The 25,103-nt window shown below is 38.9% G+C and overlaps 1 protein-coding gene across 3 annotated transcripts in view; it reads right to left on the bottom strand.

The window, feature by feature from the left end:
• Positions 1-25,103, bottom strand: part of Dcaf5 (DDB1 and CUL4 associated factor 5) — a 95,967-nt gene that overhangs the window by 43,365 nt on the left and 27,499 nt on the right. For all 3 annotated transcript variants that reach the window (XM_074067706.1, XM_020163164.2, XM_074067705.1), the window contains exons 2-5: positions 19,668-19,811; positions 17,160-17,196; positions 15,851-15,990; positions 13,843-13,972 (exon numbers count right to left, since the gene is read on the bottom strand). In XM_074067706.1, the coding sequence (XP_073923807.1) occupies positions 13,843-13,972; positions 15,851-15,990; positions 17,160-17,196; positions 19,668-19,779 (419 nt within the window). In that variant the 5' untranslated portion in view covers positions 19,780-19,811. The remainder of the gene's footprint in view (positions 1-13,842; positions 13,973-15,850; positions 15,991-17,159; positions 17,197-19,667; positions 19,812-25,103) is intronic.

The raw sequence follows: 25,103 nt of genomic DNA, 5'->3' as shown, positions 1-25,103 counted from the left end.
GCTACATTTTACCAGAACAGATAACACATTTTATTTCTTCCCCTCTCCCTCTCTCTGTCCTGTTTCTGGCAAGAGAGTGATGAGGGAGATTAAGGGGACAAGGAAGGAGATATCTGTGGAAAAGGATCCCTGAAGCTGGGGGCCAGTGGCTCACTCCACTCAAGAGGCAGAGATCAGGAGGATCGCGGTTCAGAGCCAACCCTGGATAAACAGTTCGTGAGACTCTTAAAAAAAAAAAAAAAATCATAAAAAGAGAAAGAAAGAAAAAGGAGCCCTGAAAAATCACAGCTCAGGGGCAGATGCCAACCTGCTATGTCATAAAAACACCCTGCACTAATACAGCCACAGTCATTCCTATGTCCCTCACCTCACCAGTCTTCTAACCACAGGGAGGAATGCTTTGCTGCTGCAGTTATGTGTACAAACAAGGCTTGTGCATAATAGCCTGTAATCCTCTTATGACTGGAATGAAAGGGAAGAGAGAAGAGACTTAGAAAACCATCCCTAGAACTGCAGATATCAAGAGAAGCCAGGTACCCCTGAAGTCCCCAACTAATAATCCCTGCAGAGTAATGTTCTTATAATGCTCTAAACACAAGCCACACTCACTCTCATTCAGAGAATGAATGACAAGCTGTTAGAGCCCAGGCATTTCCTTTATAAGGTGCCCTGGCCACCACAGGCATGTGGTGTTATCTAAACACTGAGCTCAAAAACAACAAGAGGTTTTCAATCTAAGATCAGCATGGAATGTGCAAATAAACCAGCATCTACAGGACTGAGGAGGGGTGAGGGATGGAAACAACACTTGACAGAAAGTCAGAGCAGCAGGGTTTGCATCACCCCAAGCACTCTGACAGGAAGCTGGGCCTCTAGCAAACACCCTTTCCATTTGTTAAAAGGAAATTCCTCTGCCCATTCTATTCAAGCCTGTAGAGGAATCTGCCCAGGATCTGCATGTGGACCCACTCTATCCCCTACCCAGGATCCTTGACTCACCATTTGCAATCTGACCACACTATAGGGATCTGTTGTGGTCTCCAGAATAGTCACTAACTTTTCTCTTTCGCCTGTGCTTATGGGCAGGGAACCTTGACTTCTCACGCAAAGAGGGTGTATAAGGAATCTTGCTCCTAGAATGCTTAGGTACAGAGCCATAGCTACAACACCCAATACTTCATGTTTGGGCACAAAATTTGATTCCTTCCATTGGGATGGGATGACACCTGAAACCCAGAAAGCAAGTCATGTTAACTGTAACTTCTCAGCAAGGGTTCTGCAGCTGGCCACTTCTGGTGAGAATAAGGATGATCTAATTTACCAGGGAGAAAAAGCTTACAAGTATTTTGTGTTCATGGTCAGGATACAAAGATAACAGTCAAAGATTTTATAGTTCATGGTTTCAAGAAATCATCTAGAGTCATGCATGGTGGTGTATGCTTGTAATCCCAGCACTTGAGAGGCTGAGGCAGAAGGATCACAAGTTTGAAACCAGCAGGGCTCATGCCTATCTGGGGTAGTGGGTCATTTAGAGCCTTTCAAAACATAGGATCTCAGGAGTCACCCCCAGATATTCAAAGACAATCTGCAAAGTAGGCCCAGGTATCTGAATTTAATGGGCAGTCCCAATTAATTCTGATAAGGGGGCTTTCAAACTACATTTTGAGAAACACGATTCTGTTCTGGAATTTGGAGGTTGAGAGTGGGGAGAAAAAAACAAGATTGAGAAAAGAGAGATTACCAGGGTCTTAGTAAAATGCTAACTACACAATAATGGCATTTTTTTACAGTTCCAAGTCTATTAATTGAAAGACTCCAATTCCTTTTAAGATCAGAGTGCTCAGTCCACCAACACCACCTGCAATATTTCCCATCCCATCTCCCCACTGTCCTCAAGAAAGAATGTCCCTAAAGAAGAAATTTCTCATTCCTCTGGGAGAAATAACAATACTTGTATACAAGAATGCCTCAATCTTGCCTTATTTTCAGGATGCTGAGCTTGTTGACAAAGATGCCACTGTCTTCACTTCACCACAGAAATGGTTGCCGTTACATATACAAATGATGGGAAAAGCATCTTGAAAGGACGAGCTAAGCAAGTAAAAATGAGTTCAAACAAAAACCTCCCTATAGGAAGAATAAAAGAAATGCATCTGTTCCCAACATATCTTCAATCCAAAGGTCAACATGTAGAAAAAACTAGGAACCTCAGGAAAACAGTTCTCACTACTGTGCATTTTGCTTGCTTGTTATTGTTTGTGTCTTACTATGTTGCCCAGCATGGCCTTGAACTGCTGGGCTCAAGTGATCCTCTTGCCTCAGCCTTACAAGTAGCTAGGACTATGGGTATGCACCACTGTTTCCAGCTTTTGTTTTTCTAAAATAGTACAAAAATCCTCAGTCGCAAGATTGAAACTTCTATAAAGAACTATTAGGAAAAAAAAAAAAAAACTATCAGACAACCAACTCAAGAAAAACAATTGATCTGTGACTGAATATATTAGCCCTTAAATATGATTTACCACTAAGCCTTTCAGACTTGAAATATATTCTGAGTTTAGTATACTTTTTGACTATCCAGAAATTTAAGTTTGAGGTTGAAAGAAGGATCTGACTCAATTTCTGAAAAAGAGATCTTTAAACGATCAAATGGCATATCCAGACCAGGCGCCAGTGGATCACGCCTGTAATCTTAGCAACTTGGGAGGCAGAGATCAGGAGGATCATAGTTTGAGACCAGCCCAGGCAAACAGTTTGTAAGATTCTATCTCAAAGATATCAATACAAAAAGGATTGGCAGAGTGGCTCAAGTGGTAGAACGCCTGCCTAGCAAGCATGATGCTCCCAAGTTCAAACCCTAGAACCACCACCCAAAAAAAAAAAAAAAGAGGCATATCCAGCCCATCCATGAGGCAAACATAGACAGCAGGCACAGCAGCATTTCTTATCTTCACCTTCTACAAAAGGAATGTGTACAGAGCTCAAGTGTTCTAGAGCCCAAGTGTTCACTTTTGGCTAAAAGCCACACAGAATCATATCTCAAAGTGAATTAAGAGGTAGTGCTACAATATATTTCTTACATGACACTAGAAGGATTAGGGACTTGATATTTAGTCATTTGAGTTCGTCAGATGACCTGGTTGATCTGAAACCCCTCTTTAGGGCTGGGAATGTAGCTCAGTGGTAGAGTCCTTGTCTAGCATGGATTCAATCCCCAGCACTGCAAAAACGAAAACAAAACCCTTTTTTGTCACCAGCTTTGTGAAACAGAGAAGCATTTGGTAAGCAGTCAGTTAATCTCCATCTCACATAGCAGCCTTGACCCCAGTGTAAAAAACTGGGGAAAGAAAGTTCAATGAAGTAGTTGGCAGGAAGAAGAAAAAAGCAAGGGGAAGGAAGGCAATTGAGATGACAGTTGCTATAGCAACAATAACAGTGTAGGAGTGGGTGGGAAGATACGCAGGTAAATACACAGTCACTGAGTCAGGAGGAGAAACTGGGAAGGGGTGCACTATGTAGTAGGTGACAAGGCCACAAACCTAGGGGAATGTTACAGAGAAAAGAACCAATGTCTACAAAAACAAAGAGGGCAGAAAACAAAAATTACAATTTGGTACTTTCCAAGAAGAACCCTTATGCAAAGAGTTGAAAACAAGAGAAGAGAAAGAAGACCAAGTAAAGAACTCTTTCTTTAAACTGTTAACTGATGATTGAGACTTGATAACACAGGAAGGGAGCCACTGACAATACATCCAAAACCAAAGTCACTTTGGCAATAATATGAATGCTCCACAATGAAGGTTTCAAATGTTTTTATACTAACCTTTTGTAATAAACACATTTTATGCTATATCACAGTACACCCACATTATGTAGCATATATTTACTTAACAATGTTCACTACCTACTGATGCAATGCACTGATTTTTCTATTCTGTGTATTTTTTGTATTTAATTAATACTTGTGGCCATCTAAATTGATTTCATGACCCATTGTATTACTGAGAGAACCTGTTATTTAGTCTCCTTGCTTGACCAATGCTCCAGCTTATCCTGAACAAGCAGTAAGAGAGATCCTGAACCATGAATCCAATCACAGCATTCCTTTGCTGAAAACCCTCCAGTGGCTCCCTATTTCAACAATTGTAAAAAACAAATTCATTACAATGGCAACAAGGCCCTAGATGATCCCTCCTACCCCACCCCTTACAGCACTGCCTCCTAGTACTCTCCTTACCTTACTCTACTTCAATCACATGGAGCTCCCTTTATTGATCAGCGAACATGCTAGGCATGTTTCTGCTGCAGGGCATTTGCATTTGTAGATTCTACAGCTGGAATATTCCTTCCCAAACACGAACATGGCTTCTTTCCTCTTTATTCACATACCTTCCTCAATTAGGCCTTTTCTGACATCCTATGCAGAAATGTAACTTCTCCAATTCTGTATCTCCCTTTCTCCCTTCATTTGCTTCTCTGCATCAATCACCATCTTACATACATGCATCTTTACATGTTTCATATTTGTCTTTCCATTGACCATTAGCTTTTATATATTCTGCTTGGGCAACCCAAATGCTTGAACAGTGCTAGATACATATTAGGCATTTAATAAATAGGTGTTGAATAAATGATTTAATAGATCATAAGCAGCAGTTTGCAAAACTCTGACTTAACATTAAAAACAAAAAGCAAAAGGCTTCATCAATTTGGCTGCATATGACGCTTGATATTTGCCTGCTCACAAAAATCTAGCCATAGCTATATAAATAGTGAGTTCAAGGACAGCCCGGACTATGTAGCGAGATGCTGCTTTAAAACAAAAAAAAAAAATATTTGAGCCATGCACTGGGGGTTCACACCTATAATCCTGGCTATTTAGGATACTGAAATTGGGAGGGCTGCTGTTCGAGGCCAGCCTGGGCAAACAATTGGCAAGACCCCACCCCCCAAAATAAGGAGAGTAAAATGGACTGGTGTCATGGCTCAAGTGGTAGAGAGCCTGCTTTGCAAGCGCAAAGTCCTGAGTTCAAACTCCAGTCCCACAAAAAAAAAAACACAAAAACCACAAAACTGGGTGTGGTGACCAACACTGTAATCCTAGCACTCAAGAAGCTGAGGTGGGAAGATCTTGAGTTTAAAGCCAGTCTGGGCTACATAGCAAGTTTGAGGTTGCCATGGCTACATAGTGAGACCCTATCTCAAAAAAAAAACAAAAATGGTAGATGCTTCCAGGTCTCTTACCCATTCACTAGACATTGCCCAGATGCTGTGATCTGAAGCAACAGTTCTCAAGGAACATTTGTGTTTGGTGTGAAGGAATGAACAAAGGAAGTTCTGGCCTAAACCCAAAGACCATGGCTCTAAGTAAGCTTGGTAGCAAATTCAACAGGGATTACTCTGAATAACCACAGCTTCCATTGTGCAAGATAAACAAAGTTGCTAAAGCACTTAGTATATCTGTTTAAAACCAGCAGATTCATAGATTACACTCCAGGGCAACAATCCATGCTTTGGGTATGGTCTTCAGGAAACAAAACCTTAACCAGCTCCCAAGGTGATTCTGATGTTCCTTAAAGTTTTACGATCACTAGAACACTGGGGCCTGGAGTCCTCCAAATGGGCAAAACTAATTCAATAGCTCCATCTTGTGGCTTTAAAGCTAGAAAGCAACTTCACCAGGATACCAAGCTCTCTGCCACATAACTGACAGGTGTTCAAAGCCCAGCAAGAACTCTTACACATCCTCTAAGGATTTTAATCCATGCCATTACACTTAGAGATCACAAATCCAAAAATGTTATAGAAAATTAGCTTTAAAAATGTTATACTGGGGAGGAGCATAACATTATGCATTCATTTTATATATCTATCTATATTATATACACACACCTTTTATAATATATACATTTTATGTATGCATATATACGCAAACATATATATAAAATGAATATATACACATATAAATTTTTTTTCAATACTTGAGTTTGCTGGGCAGATGGTCTGTCACTTAAGCTACACTCCCAGCCCTTTTTTTACTCTGGTTATTTTTCAGATACGGTCTTGCATTTTTGCCCAGGGCTAGCCTCAGACACTAATCCTCTTCCTGCCTGTGCCTCCTGCATAGCTGGGGATTACAGGAACATACCACCAGGCCCAGTTTTTTTTTATTATGAGGTCTTGCTAACTTTTTTTGCCCAAGTTGGCCTCAAACCACAATTCTCCCCAGTAGCTGGGATTACAAGTGTGAATCACCACTCTCAGCTTTCATTCAATATTTAATAAGTTTCTATAATGTTCTAAGCATTGTGCTAGGCACTAGAGATTAAAGATAAAACATGGCCATGTCCTTAAAATTTCATAGAAAAACACAAGTAATGGTACAGATCAGTACATGTGCCTCTTTTCTGAGAGGCAGTCCCTGCACACTAGGAAGGACATCAAAGGTTTAAACTGGGTTAGCTGAAGATAAAACATAGTTATTTAATAACTAATGGTGACAAAAGTGACCACTGCCATACACAACATAATACCAAAGAACATAAGTACTTTTCAGAGATTCTGAAGAGAAATCCCTTCCTGAAATATTAATGGCTTATTACTAATGATTCATTATAAATTGGGGTCAATTTCAAATGTGTCACTGTATTGATGACATGATACGAATAATACATGACAAAAAAAAATCTTTTCCCCTACTAGTAAGGGTAAACTTCACAGGCTGAGGCAGGAGGATCACGAGTCTGAGGCCAGCCTGGACTACATATCAAGACTATCTCAAAAAAAACGGAAGAAAGGAGAAATTCTTCTCTGTGTATGTTTACATGTGCTGCATTAGTACAGGGGGAGGAGACTAGCACAGAGAAAAGGCAGACTGTTTGCTTAAGCAGTTTGATTTTATCCAGTGAAGTAGGCATACATTCATTCCCAAACAATTTTTTTCTTAGAGCATCTCATAGTATAGTTTCTGGGGATATGGAAGTGAATGAAGATAACAAGAAGCCACTAAAACTCCTGGTAGGGCAATAGCAAAAATGATGTTTAAGGATATGTGCTATTAATAGGCAAGTTAAGGAGCCAATGCAATTGGCACCCTATGAAAAGAGTGAAGTGGAGCAGAAACTTTATGAAAAGAGGGGCCAGTGACTAACACAGAGCAAGGCTGGCTACACCAGAGGGAGGAATAGATAAAAGAGTTATGTGGGACTTTGGGATTTCAAACATGATAGTGAGGTGATATTAATTCTGAAAAAGTTAAGAAAGGAATACAATGCTAGGGAGAAAATAGGGTTTTAGTAGGTGTTTCAGCGGATAGAACACTTGCATAAAGTACTACATGGGTGTGTGATAAAGATGAGTGAAAGGCGAGAAAAAGCAAGGAGCAACTAACAGCTGTCCTCTGCCTAGAGCTAAGCATCCCAGCACCAGTGTTTTTTGTTGTAGTTTTCTATAGCACCATCTAAACTGTTGGGTTTTCCTGATTCTCTACCTTCCTCTTTGTTCCTTCAAGTCACTTCCCAAAAGGGTTGATCATGTTGCTTCAGAACTCTTGGAATCATGGGGAAGAAGGTAAATACTCAAACTTAATTTAAGATATAACACAGTAGCTGGTGCCAGTGGCTCATGCCTGTAACCCTAGCTACTTGAGAGGCTGAGGTCAGGAGGATGGCAGTTCGAAGCCAGTCCGGGCAAATAGTTCTTGAAGCCCCATCACCAAAAATAACCGGAGAAAAATAGACTGGAGGTGTGGCTCAAGCAATAGAAAGCCTGCTTTGCAAATGCAAAGCCCTGAGTTCAAACTCCAATCCTATAAAAACAAACAAAAAGATATAACATGGGCTGAGGGTGAAGCTCAGTGGTAGAGCACTTGCCTAGCATACATGAAGCCCTGGGTTCAATCCCCAAAATTACAGAAAACAAAAAGATATAATACAGTAAAGTACACTTTAATTCCATATTTATAGTTCACTAAATTTTTACATAAATGTACAACCACCTAGACCTAGCTCAAGATAGGACTTCAAGCTCAGTCAACTATTCTGGCATCTATCATCTGCTCGCTATGTATTTATTGGCAGTACTGGGTTTGAACTCAGGACCTTGCACTTGCTAGACAGTTGCTCTACCACTTGAGCCATACCCCCAGTCCAGCCGGTTCTTGCACATCATACAAATGGAATTATACAATATAGACTTTTTGTATTTGACTTCTTTCATTTAACATTATGGCTGTGAGGCTTATCCTTGTCAATGTGTATATCTACAGTTTATTCTTTTTTATGTTTCTGTAATATCTTATTGTATGGCTATTCCATAGTATATATTTACCCATTTTTCCTTTAAAGGACATTTAGATTGTTTCTAGCTTTTAGCTGTTAAGAATAAAGCAGCAGGAATATTCTTGTCTTTGGTGGAAATATGCAGTCATTTCTCTTAGGCATGACTGCTGAGTTGCTGAATCATGTATGTTTAGCTTTAGTAGATGATGAAAAATGGTTTTCCCTAACAGTAGTACTAATTACTAGTACATTAGAACTACTAATGTTCCCTAACATATAGTAGCCTAAACTATTAAGTTTCATTTGTTCCACACCCTTGTCAACACAATCAGTCCTTTTAATTTTAACCATTCTAGACATATAGTGATAACTCATTGTGGTTTTAATTTTCAGTTACCGCATGAGTAACAAAGTTGAATACCTTTCACATGCTTATTGGCTATTTGGATATCTTGTTTGGTGAAGCACCTGTTCAACATTTCTGCTGGTTTTAAAAACTGAATTATCTATTACTGATTTGTAATTCTTTATATAATCTGGATATAAATTCTTGTTCAATATATGTATTATGAGTATAATATTTGTAGTTGGCTTTCTTTTCACTATTTAATGGTGTCTGATGAACATTAAGTTCTCAATTTTAATGAAATCAAATTTATCAGTTTTTTTCTTTCCTATTATATAGTGCTTTTGAGGTCTTGTTTAAGAAATCTTCATCTACTCTGATAACCTTGCATTCTGAAAGGAAGGAGGTCAAGAGAGCCTCAGTCTTTAAAGTTTAAACAAACATCAAAGCACAAGGTTCCAGCCTTTGATCTTACACTCCGGGGTTCTAATTTCCCATAATAGTATGAGCAACCCTCAAATGCAATATGGTAGAAATTGCCTGGCTTGTACAAAAGGCAAGGAGTTATATTTAATTTGGTCTTTGCAGAAGACGGATTGGCATAGGACCCAGACAATAGACATTTAATCTAGAGCTACCCAAAGCCAAACAAGACCTAAGAGCAACTTCCTCTGATAAGTGTGAATTTGCACACACTGCCCATCTTCTGATGTGTCATTTACATAGGCACCATCTTATAAGGTAAGTCTTTGTAGCTTTCTGGCTTGTCCTAGTTTTATTATTATTAAGTAGGAAAGAACCACTCTCTCTATTATCCTTGTCAAAACAAGACATTGTTACCTGTCACAGACCTAATAGTTTCTGACAGAAGCTAAAAGGTTAGAAGGGAAAGAGATGGTGGCTGAGCAGACAGCTAAAATAGGCAATGAAAAGGGTGAGACAAGCAGAGTGACAGCAGGGAAACTGCTTTTCATGAATTCTTTAGACATTAGAAGGCCTCAGTTCTGAAAGCTGTTCAGAGGACACTGCAAAAGTCTAAGCAAGATGTAAGTAGATGTTGGCAGTGACACAGGAGACTGGTTTTGAAAAGACATCAACAAAAATAATGTAAATGAAATATGACACCTTCTTTAATTATGCAATGTATCCTTGTATATGTATTCTCTCCCTTAGACAATGATACTCAGGTTTTCTTCCCTATGGACCACTCATCATTACTAAAATCTCTAAAGCTGACCTTTCCAACTCCGGTGTCTAGAGAGTGAGGCCAGTAATGTAAATGAGGGGCTTTACTGGTATTCAAACATCAAGAGGTTGTGGGACCACTTCAAACATCAAAGGTTAAAGGAAAACCTGTAACTTAATTTTTACTGTTACCATATGAGAAAAAAGTCCAATAATACCAGATCTTTTGACTTTTTAAAGAAATGTTAGAAATTACAGTTTTTCCATATAATTTTCCAAACTCTATTATACCATGTAATCCAAAGTATCTTTGTGGGTTGAATCTAGTCCATGGGCAGCTAGTTTCCAACTTCTGTTCCAAAGCTTCACAGGAAAAATAAATAGAACATACAGGTTTCCAGGGTGAGAAAAGCCAGAAACTTGGGAAGCCTGCATGTAGACAGAGATTGAGCCATGAGACAGTGAAAGGAGGTTAACTTTTAAGACTAAGTAGTCTAAAGGACTCAGATTGCAGAGTTAGATAAAAGCGTACTGGAAAAAAATCTGACAGGAATTCTGAAAAAGTTCTACTAAAAGGTGGCATAGGTGAAAGCAAACTAGAATGTGCAGGGACCCTATTTAAGAAAAAAGGGAAGAGGGGAGGAGTATGCTGTATCTATACACAAACACAATTACATACAAACACATGTTATTTCACCTTTCTATGCCTTAATTCCCTTATCACTAAAATAAAAGTAATAAAACATACTTTATAGGACAGTCATTAGGATTAAATAAGGAAGTTATTCATATAATTGCCATTACCCCCTGGTAATAAGAGGCAAAGTAACTTGCTTATGGTCATATGGCTATTAAGGCATACTGCCTGGATCTGTATCTAGGTTGCATGGCTTCAGAGCCTACATGCTAAGCCATAAACCTCTTCTGCCTCCCTTCCATTGCTAGGCTTATTCTTAATCTGTACAATGAGGAAGTCAGATCAGATGACAGCTAAAGTCTTTTTACTGCTTATACTTTATTCTGCGATACAGCCCCCTAATCAGCTTATTTTAGGTCAGCAGTGGGACAAAAGTGACTCTGTTCTCATGCCTACAATTATACTGAAAGCCTGGTAAGGAACCACAATAGATTGTAAACCTACAATCTTCAGGACACCAAGCAATTCATTCTTTTGGGGCCAAGGGTCTCTAAGAGAACCTGGTAAAAGCTCTCTCGAGTTCCAAGAAAAAAAATCCCGTATATACCAGCTGAGACAGATGAGCATACTACTTTATCTTCAATTACAAGTCCATAAAGCCTCTAAAATCTCTCCCTGTACTTTAAGTATCCCTGAAATAGATATCCTGTTCCAGGCTTGTCCTCCCAAGGGACTCAGATTTCCCCCAAGAGCTGGGTTGGGTATCTAGGCAGCTATGCTCAAGAGACAAATTATCAAATGTGACTCAGCATAATTAATCCTACATGGAAAAGACAAAAGGCCCTCTCTCCCTCCTCCATACCAACATGTACTGGGGGAATTCAAACACAGAAGAGCTGTAATTTAATATCCAAACTCCAGTGGATATGAAACTAAAAAGTGTTCTAAGACTATTTCATTCTTCTTTTCTACCTGATACCCATAAAACTTTAGAACATTAGAAGTGTTGAAATAAACGGGTAAAAACATCTTAGTTCCTATGGAACTGTGCTCCTCCATTTACTCCAAAAACAGAATCAGTCATGATTGCCAATTAGCCTTATTAGATGACTTTTCTCCCATATGGGCTTTGAAAACTACAGGTTACCAAAGAAACCTCAAAACCTCAGTCATAAATGAAGAAGAATTTAAAATAAGAAGATACGGGGTTTTTTCCAGAAGACTATCAATGTTTAAATGTTGGTAGGGGGTCTGGAGAAACGCATGGCCTCAAATATAACTGGTAGGTTTGTAAGTCAATATGGCCTTTGGTGGTAGAGGTACAAGTTAGCAATTTCTATCAAAAATTTTAAAACACACCAGGTGTGGTGGCATGTGCCTGTAATCCTAAGTGTTACTTAGGAGGCTGAGGCAGTAGGATAGAGAGCTCAAGGGCAGCCTGGGCTACACCGAGGCATCCTGTTTCAAAAACAACAATAAAAAAAGTTTAAAAGCAAATATTCTTTGACACAATTCCTTACAGATATTTTACAAAAGTAAGCCAAAATAAATGTGCATAAAGATGTGATGTGTCTTAGAAATTTTAAAAAGAATGCAACCAGGTCAAGTGCAATAGCTCATACCTATAATCCTAGCTACCCTGGAGGTGGAAATTTGGAGGATTATGGTCCAGGCTAGCCCAGGCAAAAAATTAGCAAGACTCCATCTTAACCAATTAAAGTTGGGCGTTATGGTGCATACCTGTCATCCCAGTTACAGAGGAAGAATAAATAGGAAGGTGACGGTAAAGGCCAGCCTGGGCATAAATTTGAGATCCTATTTGGAAAATACCTAACACAAAAGGGCTGGAGATGTGGCTCAAGTGAAAGAGTGCTTGCCTAGCAAGCATGTGGCCCTGAACTGAAACTACCAAAAAGAAACCATGTTCAATGAGGAGGTTAGTGGAAGAGAGGCCCCTACAGTAGGAAACTCCTGGAGGAGACTGGAAGGGAATTACCACTTGCACTCTTCTCAAGACACTGCTGGCATGAATAACTCAAGCTTTCCACTGAAGATAATAGCTTAGTGCCCTACCCCAGTTGTTAGCTATTCTTTGCAATTATAAATACAGGAGACAGTAGAATGGGAGAAGGTTGACATAGTTAGTCCAAATCCTGCCTTTTGTAATATAGATAAGGCAGAACACTTGTTCTAAGTAGTCTGAAGCGACAGGCAATACTACTGCTGAACCTAGAAGATGGTCTTCTTACAGACAGCAAGTGTCCTCAGGCACAGCCTAAAGGCACAGTAGAGGGTCTGCCCCTACATGCAATGGAAAAGCAAGAGCCAGGTACATATGCAACAGAGAGGGCAGGAGAAATCTCTGCTACGCTGTGAAGCCTCAGGGACCCCTGCTCAACACTAGGGACACCCTTCTAAGCAACACAGATTTGCAGTAATAGTTCCAACTCCCCCTGACTGCCCCATGAAGACAATCAGCTAGGAGTAAAAATCAAGCAAGATAATCCTCTGTGCTTAACCACCTCTTTCATCTGAGGCCCATGAAATAAATTATAGCCTTGCTTACTTTCCATGACAATTTTCTGCAATACTGCTTTACCAAGTGGGAAATTACTTCTAAGTAAGATTGCCACAGGAGTTTACTGTCTTTTATAAAACAAGGCCAACTTTATGTACATATGCCATAATAGGTCATCCCTCCCTCAGGATTTAAGGAACACGAAAAGTTTCTTACTCATACCTATTCCCACATCCCTGAAATTCCCTCATTAGTACTTCATATCACAGGATCAGGATTGTCCTGAGTGTACTTGTTTAATAATGAACAGAGAAGGAGAAACACATTAGGTTCCTAACACCATAGTGTATTGGCTCTTAACCTTTTGTTAAGTCATGGATCCTTCTCAGAAACTGGAGAAAGCAAACAAACTTCTTCTCAAAAAAAATACATGAATGTATAATATATAATTTCCATGCAATTTTGGGGGCTCACAGTTCTCTTGAAGTCCATCTAGGAACCATCTCCAGCCTGGGGTTAAAAAACACTAGCTTAGTAGCAATCCATTTGGCAAGTCCTCCCCCTAGAGCATGAGCCCCTGTGCATATGGAGAAGGCTAGGTCTCAACAGAAAAGGCAAGACTGAAGGGTGGTTCTCACTACTTCATGCAACTGCCCAGAACTGACCCTATGTTTAGTCCAGATTGCAATTTATGACTCCCTCTCAACAAGGAGTTGAGAATGAGCTTGGAAATAGGCTCTCCTGGCTTCAGAGAAGCAGGGCACGTTAAGAGATGCCCAAATGAGACTGGCTGCCAAACAGGTTCTCACAGCACTTGCAGGCTGATCACACTGAAGGAGAGAAAAGTTTGCACACCTTATGAATCAAAGGGACTCACCTCTGAGGTTTTCGGATATCCCAGAGTCCCACTCCTTCCTTTGAATTGGCTGTGGCCAATAACCTGGGCTCCACGGGGTTAAACATGACGCTGTGAAAGGCTGATGGATAGTTTGCCAGACAAAAGGGTTCTATAAAAAGAGAAATTATGATCAGTTCACTCCAGACACTTTGGGTCAGTGGCAGGCAGATGAGCAAGAATATGAATGCCCTTTTTAATAACCACCCTGAAGGGCCACAACCCAACCTGTGCATACTTCACTGGGCATCCTTCTTTAAGGTCTCCCTGAGCCCTGCACACACTTTCTTCATGCAGAAAGTCTGACAAATTTTAACACGTTTAACTAAATTTTAAATCAGGAATCTATACAGCACCTGAAAAGGGGAAGGTAAGCTGTCTTACAGCAGTAAAACTCAATTTCACAGAAGCTGAAAAACTTTGCAATCAATTCCTAGTGGAATTATTATACCTTTAATCCAAATGTATTAGTTCAAAAAATTGTATATTTTAAACTGAAAGTAGATTTAACAGAGACAAAGCAAAACAGTGAAAAAATTAAGGCAAATCAGTAGTGCAGTTTTCCCTTATGGTCCAAAATGCTCCCCAAATGTCTCAGTGTAGAATTTTATGAACGAATATACAAACATATACATACATACATACATACATACATACATACATACATATATATATATATACACAGTTGGGTGTGGGTGTGGTGGTGCATAACTGTAATCCCAGCCCTCAGGAGGCTAAGGCAACAGGATCACAAGTTAGAGGCTGGAGTGGGCTACAAAGCAAGATCCTGTTTCATAAAATAATAAATAAAATAAACACACAAAAAAAACCTAGTACTTTTTCTAACTTCCCTTGCATCCAGCCAGTTCCTAGTCAAGTTCACCTAGAACTCTTGCACCCCTCTGCATAAATTTTTAGGTTCCAGATAAGGAAATAATCAGTTTGCTACCTAGAAGGACATACATCTATGGAACCTAATGAGTCAAAGACAGAAAGCACCTCTCTGTGATTTTCATGCAGTCCTGTACAGGGCTCTAGGTAGGTAAAGCACTCAGTCATCTCAACCATCAAGCAGGGCAGACAAGGGAAAATCATACCTACCAAGCACACAGAGTCTCAGCCACAGTGCTATTTGCTATAACCAATCCTGCCTGTCTCTATGGACAAGCTTCTCTGAAAGCCTGAATCTTAGTAATGAGCACAGCCCAGCATGTTAAATGCTTAAAACATGGGAAAATAAAAGGACCCAGATTCTACGAACAAAGGAGGCAGGAAAGCAACTCTTACATAGGCATGATTGTTACAAAGCCAAACTAAGACGGGAGATAGGCATGCCAATGGAAAGAGGGTGGCACTGGAGGAAGGAACCTGTGAAGACAGAATTACAGAAAGAAATCCCTCTGCATGAAATGAGCTGAGAAGATATATTTCCTTAAAAGCTTCAGAGAAAGTAAACTTCGTTTCACATGTCAGAGACTGAAAGAGCACATTTGGAGAAAGCACTCACTGACAATTCCCTTTGCACAGAGAGACTCTGACACCATTTTATAATCCTAACATAGGTAAGGTGAGGTTCTGTGGAGTTTTTTCAACAAAAGATCAAACCTGCAACTATGGCCACAAGAAGGTGCTAGCACCCTCATTCTCTATAAACATCTAAGAATACATGTATGTCTGCAACACACAGACCTGGCCCTTGGTGGCTATTTATACAATGAGGCACCACATCTTTTGCTCCTAGGAACCACTAATCATCAAGGTACAAGGTGTGGGAATCTCCACAAACCCTTGGTGGTTGGGGAAGGGATGGCAAAAGTGCCCCACTTCTGACTACTTATAGCAGGATGGGACCTTCAAAGACACACATCTATGCCACATGTGAGACTCTTGTGTTTCCTCTCATCACTCATACTCAGACATTCAAGACATAAACTGAATCTGCAATGAACTTGACATTAAACTGTTCAACACAATCCAACAGTGACCCTACCTCCATGGGGTGACTCTCGGATGTCCCAAATGAGAACCCGGCCATCATCTGAGGAGCTGGCAAAAATGTTGTCATTCACAGGGCTCACTGACAAGCCATATACTGCATCTTCATGAGCAAACACATCCAAGGTCTCACTGCTAAGAAACAGAGCAAGAGAGGCACACAGGCACATAGTGCAGAGTCCCGGCCCTCCTGTACTTGGTGTGCGGTAACTTTCATTCCCAGAAGAAAGGTGATCTATCCAAGCTCTGAAGAATATTTCCTAAAAGGTCAGTATTCAACTTCTGAAATATATACCCACATATACCCACACACAATATTAAAGGTAGTATTTTGTAGGTTTCATAATTTTCACATTAAGTGAGCATATTTAAAAGTGACTCGGCAGGTGCACACCTATAATCCCAGCCCTTGGGAGACAGAGGCAGAAGGATTTTGAATTTGAGCCCAGCCTGGGATACATAGCTAGACCCTGTCTCAAAAACCAAAACCAAAACCAAAACCAAAAACAAAACAAAAAAAGTGACCCAATAGCTGAGTTCTGTGTTTTTATTTGTTACAGAATACAACACTTAAATCCAGATTTGAGAGTAGTACTTGATTTCCAAAAGACAAGGGAAAGCTTTAAAGCAGCCAGATCTGAGGACAGGAGAACAGAGAGAGCAATGAAGAAGAGGATCTCTAAACAAACTGGCATGGTGATCAAGAGCATAGCTCTGAGTCAGACATTTCTAAGTTCAGATCTCAGCATCACTTGGTCTTAGTTAACTAACAACTCTGTGCTTTCATTCCCTCATCTATAATGGAGATCACAATAGCACACCTCATAAAATGATTGTGAGGGTCAATGAATTAATCATACAAAGTACTTAGAATACAATTTGGCACATGATAAAGCTCAATAAATATTAGCTATTGCTACTATTAAATAGTACCTCCTTTCACCTTCCAATCTCTCTTCAAATTTTCACCTAAAAACTACAATTTCCTACCAACTTTACAAAATTTCTTTTTATAAATCAAAATTTTATTTCAAAAACTATTATAAGAATCCTTTCAAGGCTGAGAGTGTGGCTCAAGTGGTAGAGCACTTGCCTAGCAGGTGTAAGGCCCTGAATTCATACCCCAGGACTGCAAAAATTTTTTTACTAAAAAAACCAAGAATTTATTCTTGTTATAAATTGTTATAACTGGTTGGTTCCATGTTATTTTCTTCAAAAACTGAAAACTATTTTGGACTAAACAGAGATTTTCCTCTCTTCATAAAAAAAAAATATGAATCTTCACACACCAATAATCTATTTACCTTTCAACATCATGGAGGATAACCTGCTCATCATTTCCTGTAAAGACAAAAAAAGCAGACATTTGTTAATTCCTAAAAGTTGGTCCCAATCTGCATAACAATGTAACATTTTAAAATTTTCAGGGAAAGTATCATCACAGTCATTATTAATACAGATTAGGAATATTAGCTAGAAAAAAGATTTATAAAAATAATTTAAGAATAGGACAGTATATTATAGAGCATTTAGAAAACATAATAGCAATAGACATAATGAAATAACAGTTCCCAAAATGTATTAGCCAGGATATTAGGCAAAAAAACTTTGGCCATTTAAGGAAGAGTAAATGATCAAATAATTCATTCTTTTTTCTTTCCTCAAGCAAAACAATCATTAATTGTGAGATCTGTAATAAAATCTAATATTTCTAAGCGTCAGGTGTTTACCTGAAAACAGAGATAACAGTTCTATGTAGGCTACTATGAGGATAGGAGCCTATAAACCCAAACCAAGTAAGACTGAGTGAGCACTTGAAAAGCCCCCAATAAATGTTTACTATTATTCCTGTCCTCATCATCTTTTATAGTACTAAAATCTGACGACTATGTCATTCTACATGATGGGAACATTTTTTTCCACATTTTTCTCTTGCATTTCTCATTCCATTAAGGAATCTAAAAATACTATATTCAATGATAGGCTTTCAAATGGTTTATATAGTCAAAAAAATTAAAACCTGCATATAAATACCCTGATCTACACTTAAATACACAACCAATAGGCAGGCAGAAAGCAAAAGTCGCAGTAAAGGTCTGGCCAAGGCCATACTAAATTTCAAAGTCCCAGCTGTAAGTTCCACTGTGGGTACATCACCAGTGACATAGGCAAACTCATATAAATGCCTTCCAGGTGTCAGGCACCGTGCTAGGTACTAAGGATGAGAATCTTCTTTGCCTGGTCCTTGAGGAACTGATACTTCAACTGCACAAACTAATAGCAACAAGATGTGTTCTATAGTGATGTGGTTTAGCTCTGGGGACAATTATTTCCTTCACGTGCAGGGAAAATGTACACGGGAGAATGAGATATTTGAAGAGATACTCAAGTCTCAACTCTTACCAATGGAAAATATATGGGAACAGGTGGAACTGGGCAGCTAAGGTGGAAGAACAGCCTGAGCAAAAGGCACAAGGGTAAACAGTGCACTGTAGTGTATACCTAAGATGGCAAATAGTTTAGAGAGCTACAGCACATGTTGATGGCAAGGGAAATGAGACCACACAGAAGATCGGGGTTTAGACTTTATTCTGTGGACACTGTTGGGTCAAAGGTTTGCCTAGTAAAATCTTTATTTTTAAATAAAAATCTGTGTCAGCAATGAGTTGAAGGAGGGCTAGAGGCTTGTAGCAGAAATCACAAAAGGCCACTGCAAAGTGGAGACCTAAGATAAAAACCTGCCCTAGGACAGGGCAGTGGGTATAAAAAAAAGAACAGAAAGTAAAGGATGAATATGAGAGCGTGCAAGATAGCTCTAACAGGCCTTGGAGACAGACTCCATAGAAAGAAAGGCAAGTTGGAGGATGGCTTCAAGATTATTATTAAGAGAAATGACCCAAGCCTTGTATGCACATATGAATAATAAAATAATAATAAAAAAAAAAGAAAGGCAGGTTGGAGGATGGCTTCAAGATTACTATTAAGAGCTGGGGATGTGAATCACTGGTACAATACTGACTTAGCATGTGCCAGGCCCTATAGTCAATCCCCAGCACCACACACACACAATTGCTATTAAGATGCACCATGTAAAATGGCAAGTATGTCAGCCATTTCTTTTATATTGGCTTTAGACTTGTTGCTTATTTGGGGAAGGGGAGCAGTGATGGGGACTGGACCCAGGGCCTTGCACATTCTATACAAGCACACTATCACTGGGCTCTGTTCTCAGGCCAATTTGTTGGATTTAAATTGTTTTTGGAACATAGGCAAATATCCAGTAGGGTAATCTGCAGCTCAGGAGAGGTTAGGGCTAGAAATTTGGTTGTTAGAAAGGAAGTGGTTGATGGGAGCCATCACCAGGAGGTTGGCTTGAATACTACTCGCTTCAATCGTACCCTAATAGAATGCCTTACAAATAGGAGTCATCCATAGGTCATGACATCAAACTGAATCACAGTCAACTCACGTCTTTAAAAATGCAATAAAATAGAATAAAAAACAAAATCAAGTGTATACTGCATAAAGTTAAGTATTATTTTAAGTGTGTGTGTGTGTGTGTGTGTGTGTTTCTGTGTACCAAGAAAAGTATTCTGTCAGAGAAAGAAAGTGAGGGAGGGAAGGGGAGAAAGCACAGAAGGAGGGAGGGTGAGAGGAGTGAAAGAGGAACAAACCCTATCTTGCACACCTAAATTGCTGTAATACACAGAAGACAAGCTATTGGGAAACCAGTAATTCCATAGTTCAGTAAGATTTATGAGGAAAAAAATGAGTTATTTAATTTCCCAATATGGAATCTCTATCCTTCTCACCTCCAGAGAATACTTTGGTGTTCCCACTGTTGAAAGCCAGGCAAAAAATGTTGGAGTGGTGCTCTCCTTTCAGCTGTATGGGCTTGACCCTGGAATGGATGGCTTGCTCCATGTGCCATAGCAGAACCCGACGGTCATCTCCTCCTGGAGAGGGGAGTAAGAATCTAGGATTAAAACAGCTAACATTGCAAGGTTGACAAATTTTGCCATCCTCGACTCCCATCCTTTCAAAAACTGTACCTCCCCAACTCTACATGATTCTACCGAGGCACATAAACTCAGCACATTCCCTCTTTAATCACAGGGACATGACCTCAGTCTACTCACTCTTCTGGGTATAACACCCAGGAATTATATCTTAAAAAGATAATACAGAAACTGAAAGGAATAATCAGTGATATTGAGACACCTTCCCCAAAGCCATCTGTTCCTGTCTTTCTAGAAGCCCAGGTGTTGAACTTAAAATAATTATTTCTAGCATAAGTTTTCAAAATAATCTTTTGATGTAATCTCATTGACTATTGGACAGTGTACAAATGACAACTAAGGAATTACCTAATCTAGTAGGAGCTAGATGGAACAGAGTTCTCATGAAACTTGGCCTAGCTCTTACTTCTGCATAACTTTCAAAAGACTTGAATTATGAATGTAATATTACATGACAAGAGCTAGTGGCAAGAGAATCAGAATATGTATGTTTTATATATTCACAGACATATGACAGACTGTTAATAAGGGTTACTTTTAGGGAATAGAATTAGAAAAGAGAAGTAGAGGAAAAATTTTTTTATTTGTTAATGTTTGTATTTTTTTTTTTTTATTTCCTATCATAGGAACTGAACCTAGGACCTTGTGCATGCTAGACAGGTGCTCTACGACTGACATATACCTTTAATTCTGTTTGCTGACAAGCCAAAAATATGTTCTCTTCCTAGTAAAAGAATTAAGTTACAACAGCAGCAAACCAGCAAACCATAGCAAGCTCTGTACCTCTTTCTCTCCTCCTCTATTTAAAAAATACAATAACCAGGCTGGGATGTCACTGGGACGTAAAGTCTGTGCTTAGCATCTGTAAGACCCTAGGTTCAAGCCCCAGTATTACATTGAAAAAAAGATACAACAGTAACAAAAGGTCATGCCATGAAGCATTAAGTCAGATCTCTAAAAGCTAAGCAAAGTCGGACACAGTGGCAGATACCTTTAATCCCAGTACTTGGGAGGTGGGGGAAGGAGGATTGTGAGCTTGAGGCCACCCTCAGCCTCGGCTACCTAGTGTGACATTATCACATTATTGAGAGAGAGGTGGGGCGACAGAAAGAGACAGAGAGAGAGCACTAATGCAAAGGAATGTCTAAAAGTCTTTGTTAAGAAAGAAAATTAGTTACAAAACAGTATCGTATTCATTTGTGTAGAACAAAATTTTAGAAAGCTCCACAGCAGCAGGAACTTCTATCAGTTTTATTTTGTGGGATCCCCAGTTCCTAAGAGTTCCAAAGAGTAGGCACTGAATAAATATGCGTATACTTGCATGTCTATGCTTGTATCTATACAACCATATTTAGATGGCTACACAAGAAAATGTTTATAGTGCCCATTATAACTGCTTAGGCTGGTGTTGGAGACACCATTCATCCCCTGATGCAAATTTGGGTTATTTCTGTCTTTATGTATTGTGAATAATGTTACTATGAACATGGATATACAAATAGCTGAGCCCCTGCTTTCAATTATTTTGGATATATACTGTTGGGAAACTTTCATTTTTATTTTATTTTATTTTTTGCCATACTGGAGTTTGAACTCAAGGCCTCGTGCTTGCTAGGCAGGCACTCTGCCAGCCCTTTTATGTGTTATGTTTTCAAAATAGGTTCTCTCACAAACTATTTGCCTGGACTGGCTTTGAACCACAATTTTCCTGATATCTGCCTAGGAGTATAGGCATAAGCAACCAATGCCTGGCAACCTTAATATTTTGTTTTGTTTCTTTTCTTTTTTGCAGTTCTGGGGATCCAACCCCGGGCCTCAAGCAGGCTAGACAAGCACTCTAGCACTGAGACACATCCCTTATGTTTTAATTTTCACTTTATAACACCCTGTATTACTTGGCTTTTTCTTTTTTGCCATGAACACGTTTTCTTTAGAATACAAATTAATGTAAAGTATAGTAGCCAAATCATACTTGTCCTTCTTGAAAGAAGTTATCTTTGTACCTTGAGTTCCTTTGTTTCTTGAGTTCTTTCTTCCTTCTACTGTTGGTCAAAATCAAGTTCTGTGTCCTCCAAAGTATCACTGTCTACTAGATTCATCCCTTAATTGTGGCCCACAGTGTTTTATGTTTATGATTTGACCATTTCACCTATGAGTTCTCTGGCCTGGGATGTTATCTAGATCCTTTTACCTCTTTCAAATTTACCACTTTGTAAAATACCAATTTAAGGACATAAAAGCAATGGTTTGGGCTTTTGTTGTTGTATCTTATTCCAATGAAAAATTTAACAGTTTTTTTTTTTGGCCTTACTAGTAGATTTAGACATGCTTAGGCCACCTCAGCTTGCCATACCCTGCATTCTTATCGTATCCCCCAACACTGAGGTATGAGTCAGAGACTTATCACTGTTTTTATGATTTTTAAATTAGAGAAGTATCTTTCTATACCCCTATCTCTACCAAAAGTGGAAACTTAAATGACAGGCACACATAATTCTTGTATGTGCTCTTATTTCTGATCTAATCTCTCCATGCCTCAGTTTAATCAAATATAAAAATGGGAATTAGAATAGCTCTCTTGTTCTTAAAGGTCACACAGATTAAAAGCCAAATACAAGGGAGTTAAGTAACTTGTCAGGAGCATGCATTAAGAAAAGTGGTTGAGCAAAGATTCACAAGCAAACAAGATTCCACAGCCCCCACCCTCAACCACTACTGTATATTGCCTACCTTGAAGAACAAAAACTGAACTCTGACTGGTAAAGTGAACTTATCTGATGGACAAGTGAAGAAATTCTCAGCCTTGGTAGGATAACTCAAAAAAGTCTAGATAAGAATGAATGAAAGAGCACAGGAGAAAAACGAAGCAGCCTTTACTAGAGTAAATTGAGGGGGCAGGATAGAACTGCCTGAAATTATAAAATTCTTACAATGGATTACCTACAATATATAAAGAATTCCTACAAGCAGTGTTTAAAACTCCAAGAGTAAAAGAGGCAAAGAATATGACAATTCACAGAAGAAGAGACCCAAATAGCAAATAAGAGCTCTCAAGCTTTATAGTAATGGGGGAAGAACACACAATGTAGACATCATTTCATACAGTGGCATAAGGAAATGTACAAGAATGTTCACTATATCACTACTCATAATAGAAAAATTGTAGACAAAATAAACATCTAATCCAATTTTTAATAAATAAATTCCACTGGAATACAAATACAAAAAAAAAAAGAGAAGGAGAAGAAGAAAAAAGAAAAAAGGGTATGCATGTAAATGGCTGTAGTTCTTTTATCTAAGGTAAAAAAGTGAACTAGAGACGTGTACTAACGTGAATAAATCTTGAAAACCTAGTGGATGAGTAATAAGAGCTTCAGAAAGACATGAACAGGCTGGATGTGGTGGTACATGCCTGTAATGCCAGTACTTTGCAAGACTGAAGCAGAGGATTATGAGTTTAAAGTCAGTCTGGCTTACACAGTGATACCCTGCACTAAAAAGTAGTAGGACAAGGAGGAGGAGGAGGAGTGATTACAGTAGTTTCAGGATATAAGATTGCAAGGTTAATATACAAAAGTCAATCATTTTCTTACATACCAGCAATAAACAAGTAGAATTTGAAATTAAGAACATATTACCATTTGCATTAGCATCTAAAAAATGAAATACTTAGGCATAAATTTAACAAAATACATACAAGATCTATATAAGAAAAACTACAAAACTAACACAATCAATGAAGAATTAAGTAAATGGAGAGATATTTCCTGTTCATGGATAGAAAGGCTAAACTTTGTGGGGGTTTTTTGTTTTGTTTTTGAGGTACTGGGGTTTGAACTCAGGGTCTATACCTTGAGCCACTCTGCTAGCCCTTTTTATTGTGGTGGGTTTTTTTGAGACAGGGTCACTTGGAACTACTATTTGCCCAGGCTGGCTTCGAACTGAGATTCTCCTGATCACTGCCTCCTGAGTAGCAAGAATTACAGGTGTGTGCCACCAGTACCCAGTGCAACTAAGTATTTTTAAGATGTCAGTTTTTCCTAACTTGATCTATGATTTTGATACAATCCAAATCAAATTCCTAGCAGGTTATTTTGGGGATTCTGATAAAGTGAGTCTCAAGTTTTCTTGTTTTTGTTTTATATATATATACATATATATGTGTTTTCAAGATTTATTCATGTTAGTACACATGTCTCTAGTTCATTTTTTTAACCTTAGATAAAAGAACTATAGCCGTTTACATGTATACACTTTTTTCTTTTTCGTCTTTTTTGTTGGTTTTTTTGGTGATACAGGGGCTTGAGCACAAGGCCTCATGCTTCCTAGGCAGATGCTCTACCACTTGAGCCATTCTGCCAGCCTGTGTGGACAGCAAACGCACAGAACAGTCAACAGGATATTGAAGGATAAGAGCAAACAAAGTTGGGCCAATGCTACCTGACTTCAAGACTTACCATAAAGATACAGAAACCAAAGCAGTGTGATACTGGCAAAGGGACAAACATCAATGGAACAGAATGAAGAGGCTGGAAATAGAGCCACAGCTGATCTTTGACAAAGGAGCAAAGATGGTCTTTTTTGTTTGTTTGTTTTTAATGGGACTGGGGTTTGAACTCAGGGCTTTACCTGAGCAAAGCAGGTGCTCTACCGCTTGAGCCACTCCTTCCAGTCTATTTTGCTTTGGTTATTTTGGAGACAGGCTCTTTTGAACTATTTGAGCTGGCTTAAATCGTGATCCTCCATATCTCAGCCTCCCAAGTAGCTAGACTTTGAACATATGCTGTTGGAATAACTGAACATCCACATGCAAAAATAGTAATAAATTTAAACATAAAACTTACACCTTCTATAAAAATTAACTCAAAATGCATCATAGTACCAAATGTAAAGCACAACCCATAAAACTCCTAGAAGACAACACAGGAGAAAATCCAGATGAACTTGAGAATGATGACGATCTTTTAGACATAACACAAAAGGCATGCTCCCTGAAATAATCGAGAATCTGGACTTAATTAAAATAAAAAGTTTCTGCTCTCAATGTGAAAAGAATGAAAAAACAAGCCACGGAGCAGGAAAAAAATATTTTCAGACACATCTGATAATGGACTGTTTCTCAATATATACAAAGAACTCCTAAAACTAAAAACAAATAACCTGATTTTAAAATGGCCCAAAGTCCTTAACAAATGCTTTACCAAAGAAGATAAACAGATGGAAAATAAG

Source organism: Castor canadensis, chromosome 3 (genome assembly GCF_047511655.1).
Source record: "Castor canadensis chromosome 3, mCasCan1.hap1v2, whole genome shotgun sequence".
NCBI lineage: Eukaryota > Metazoa > Chordata > Mammalia > Rodentia > Castoridae > Castor > Castor canadensis.
This window is presented reverse-complemented; position numbering and strand designations above follow the sequence as displayed.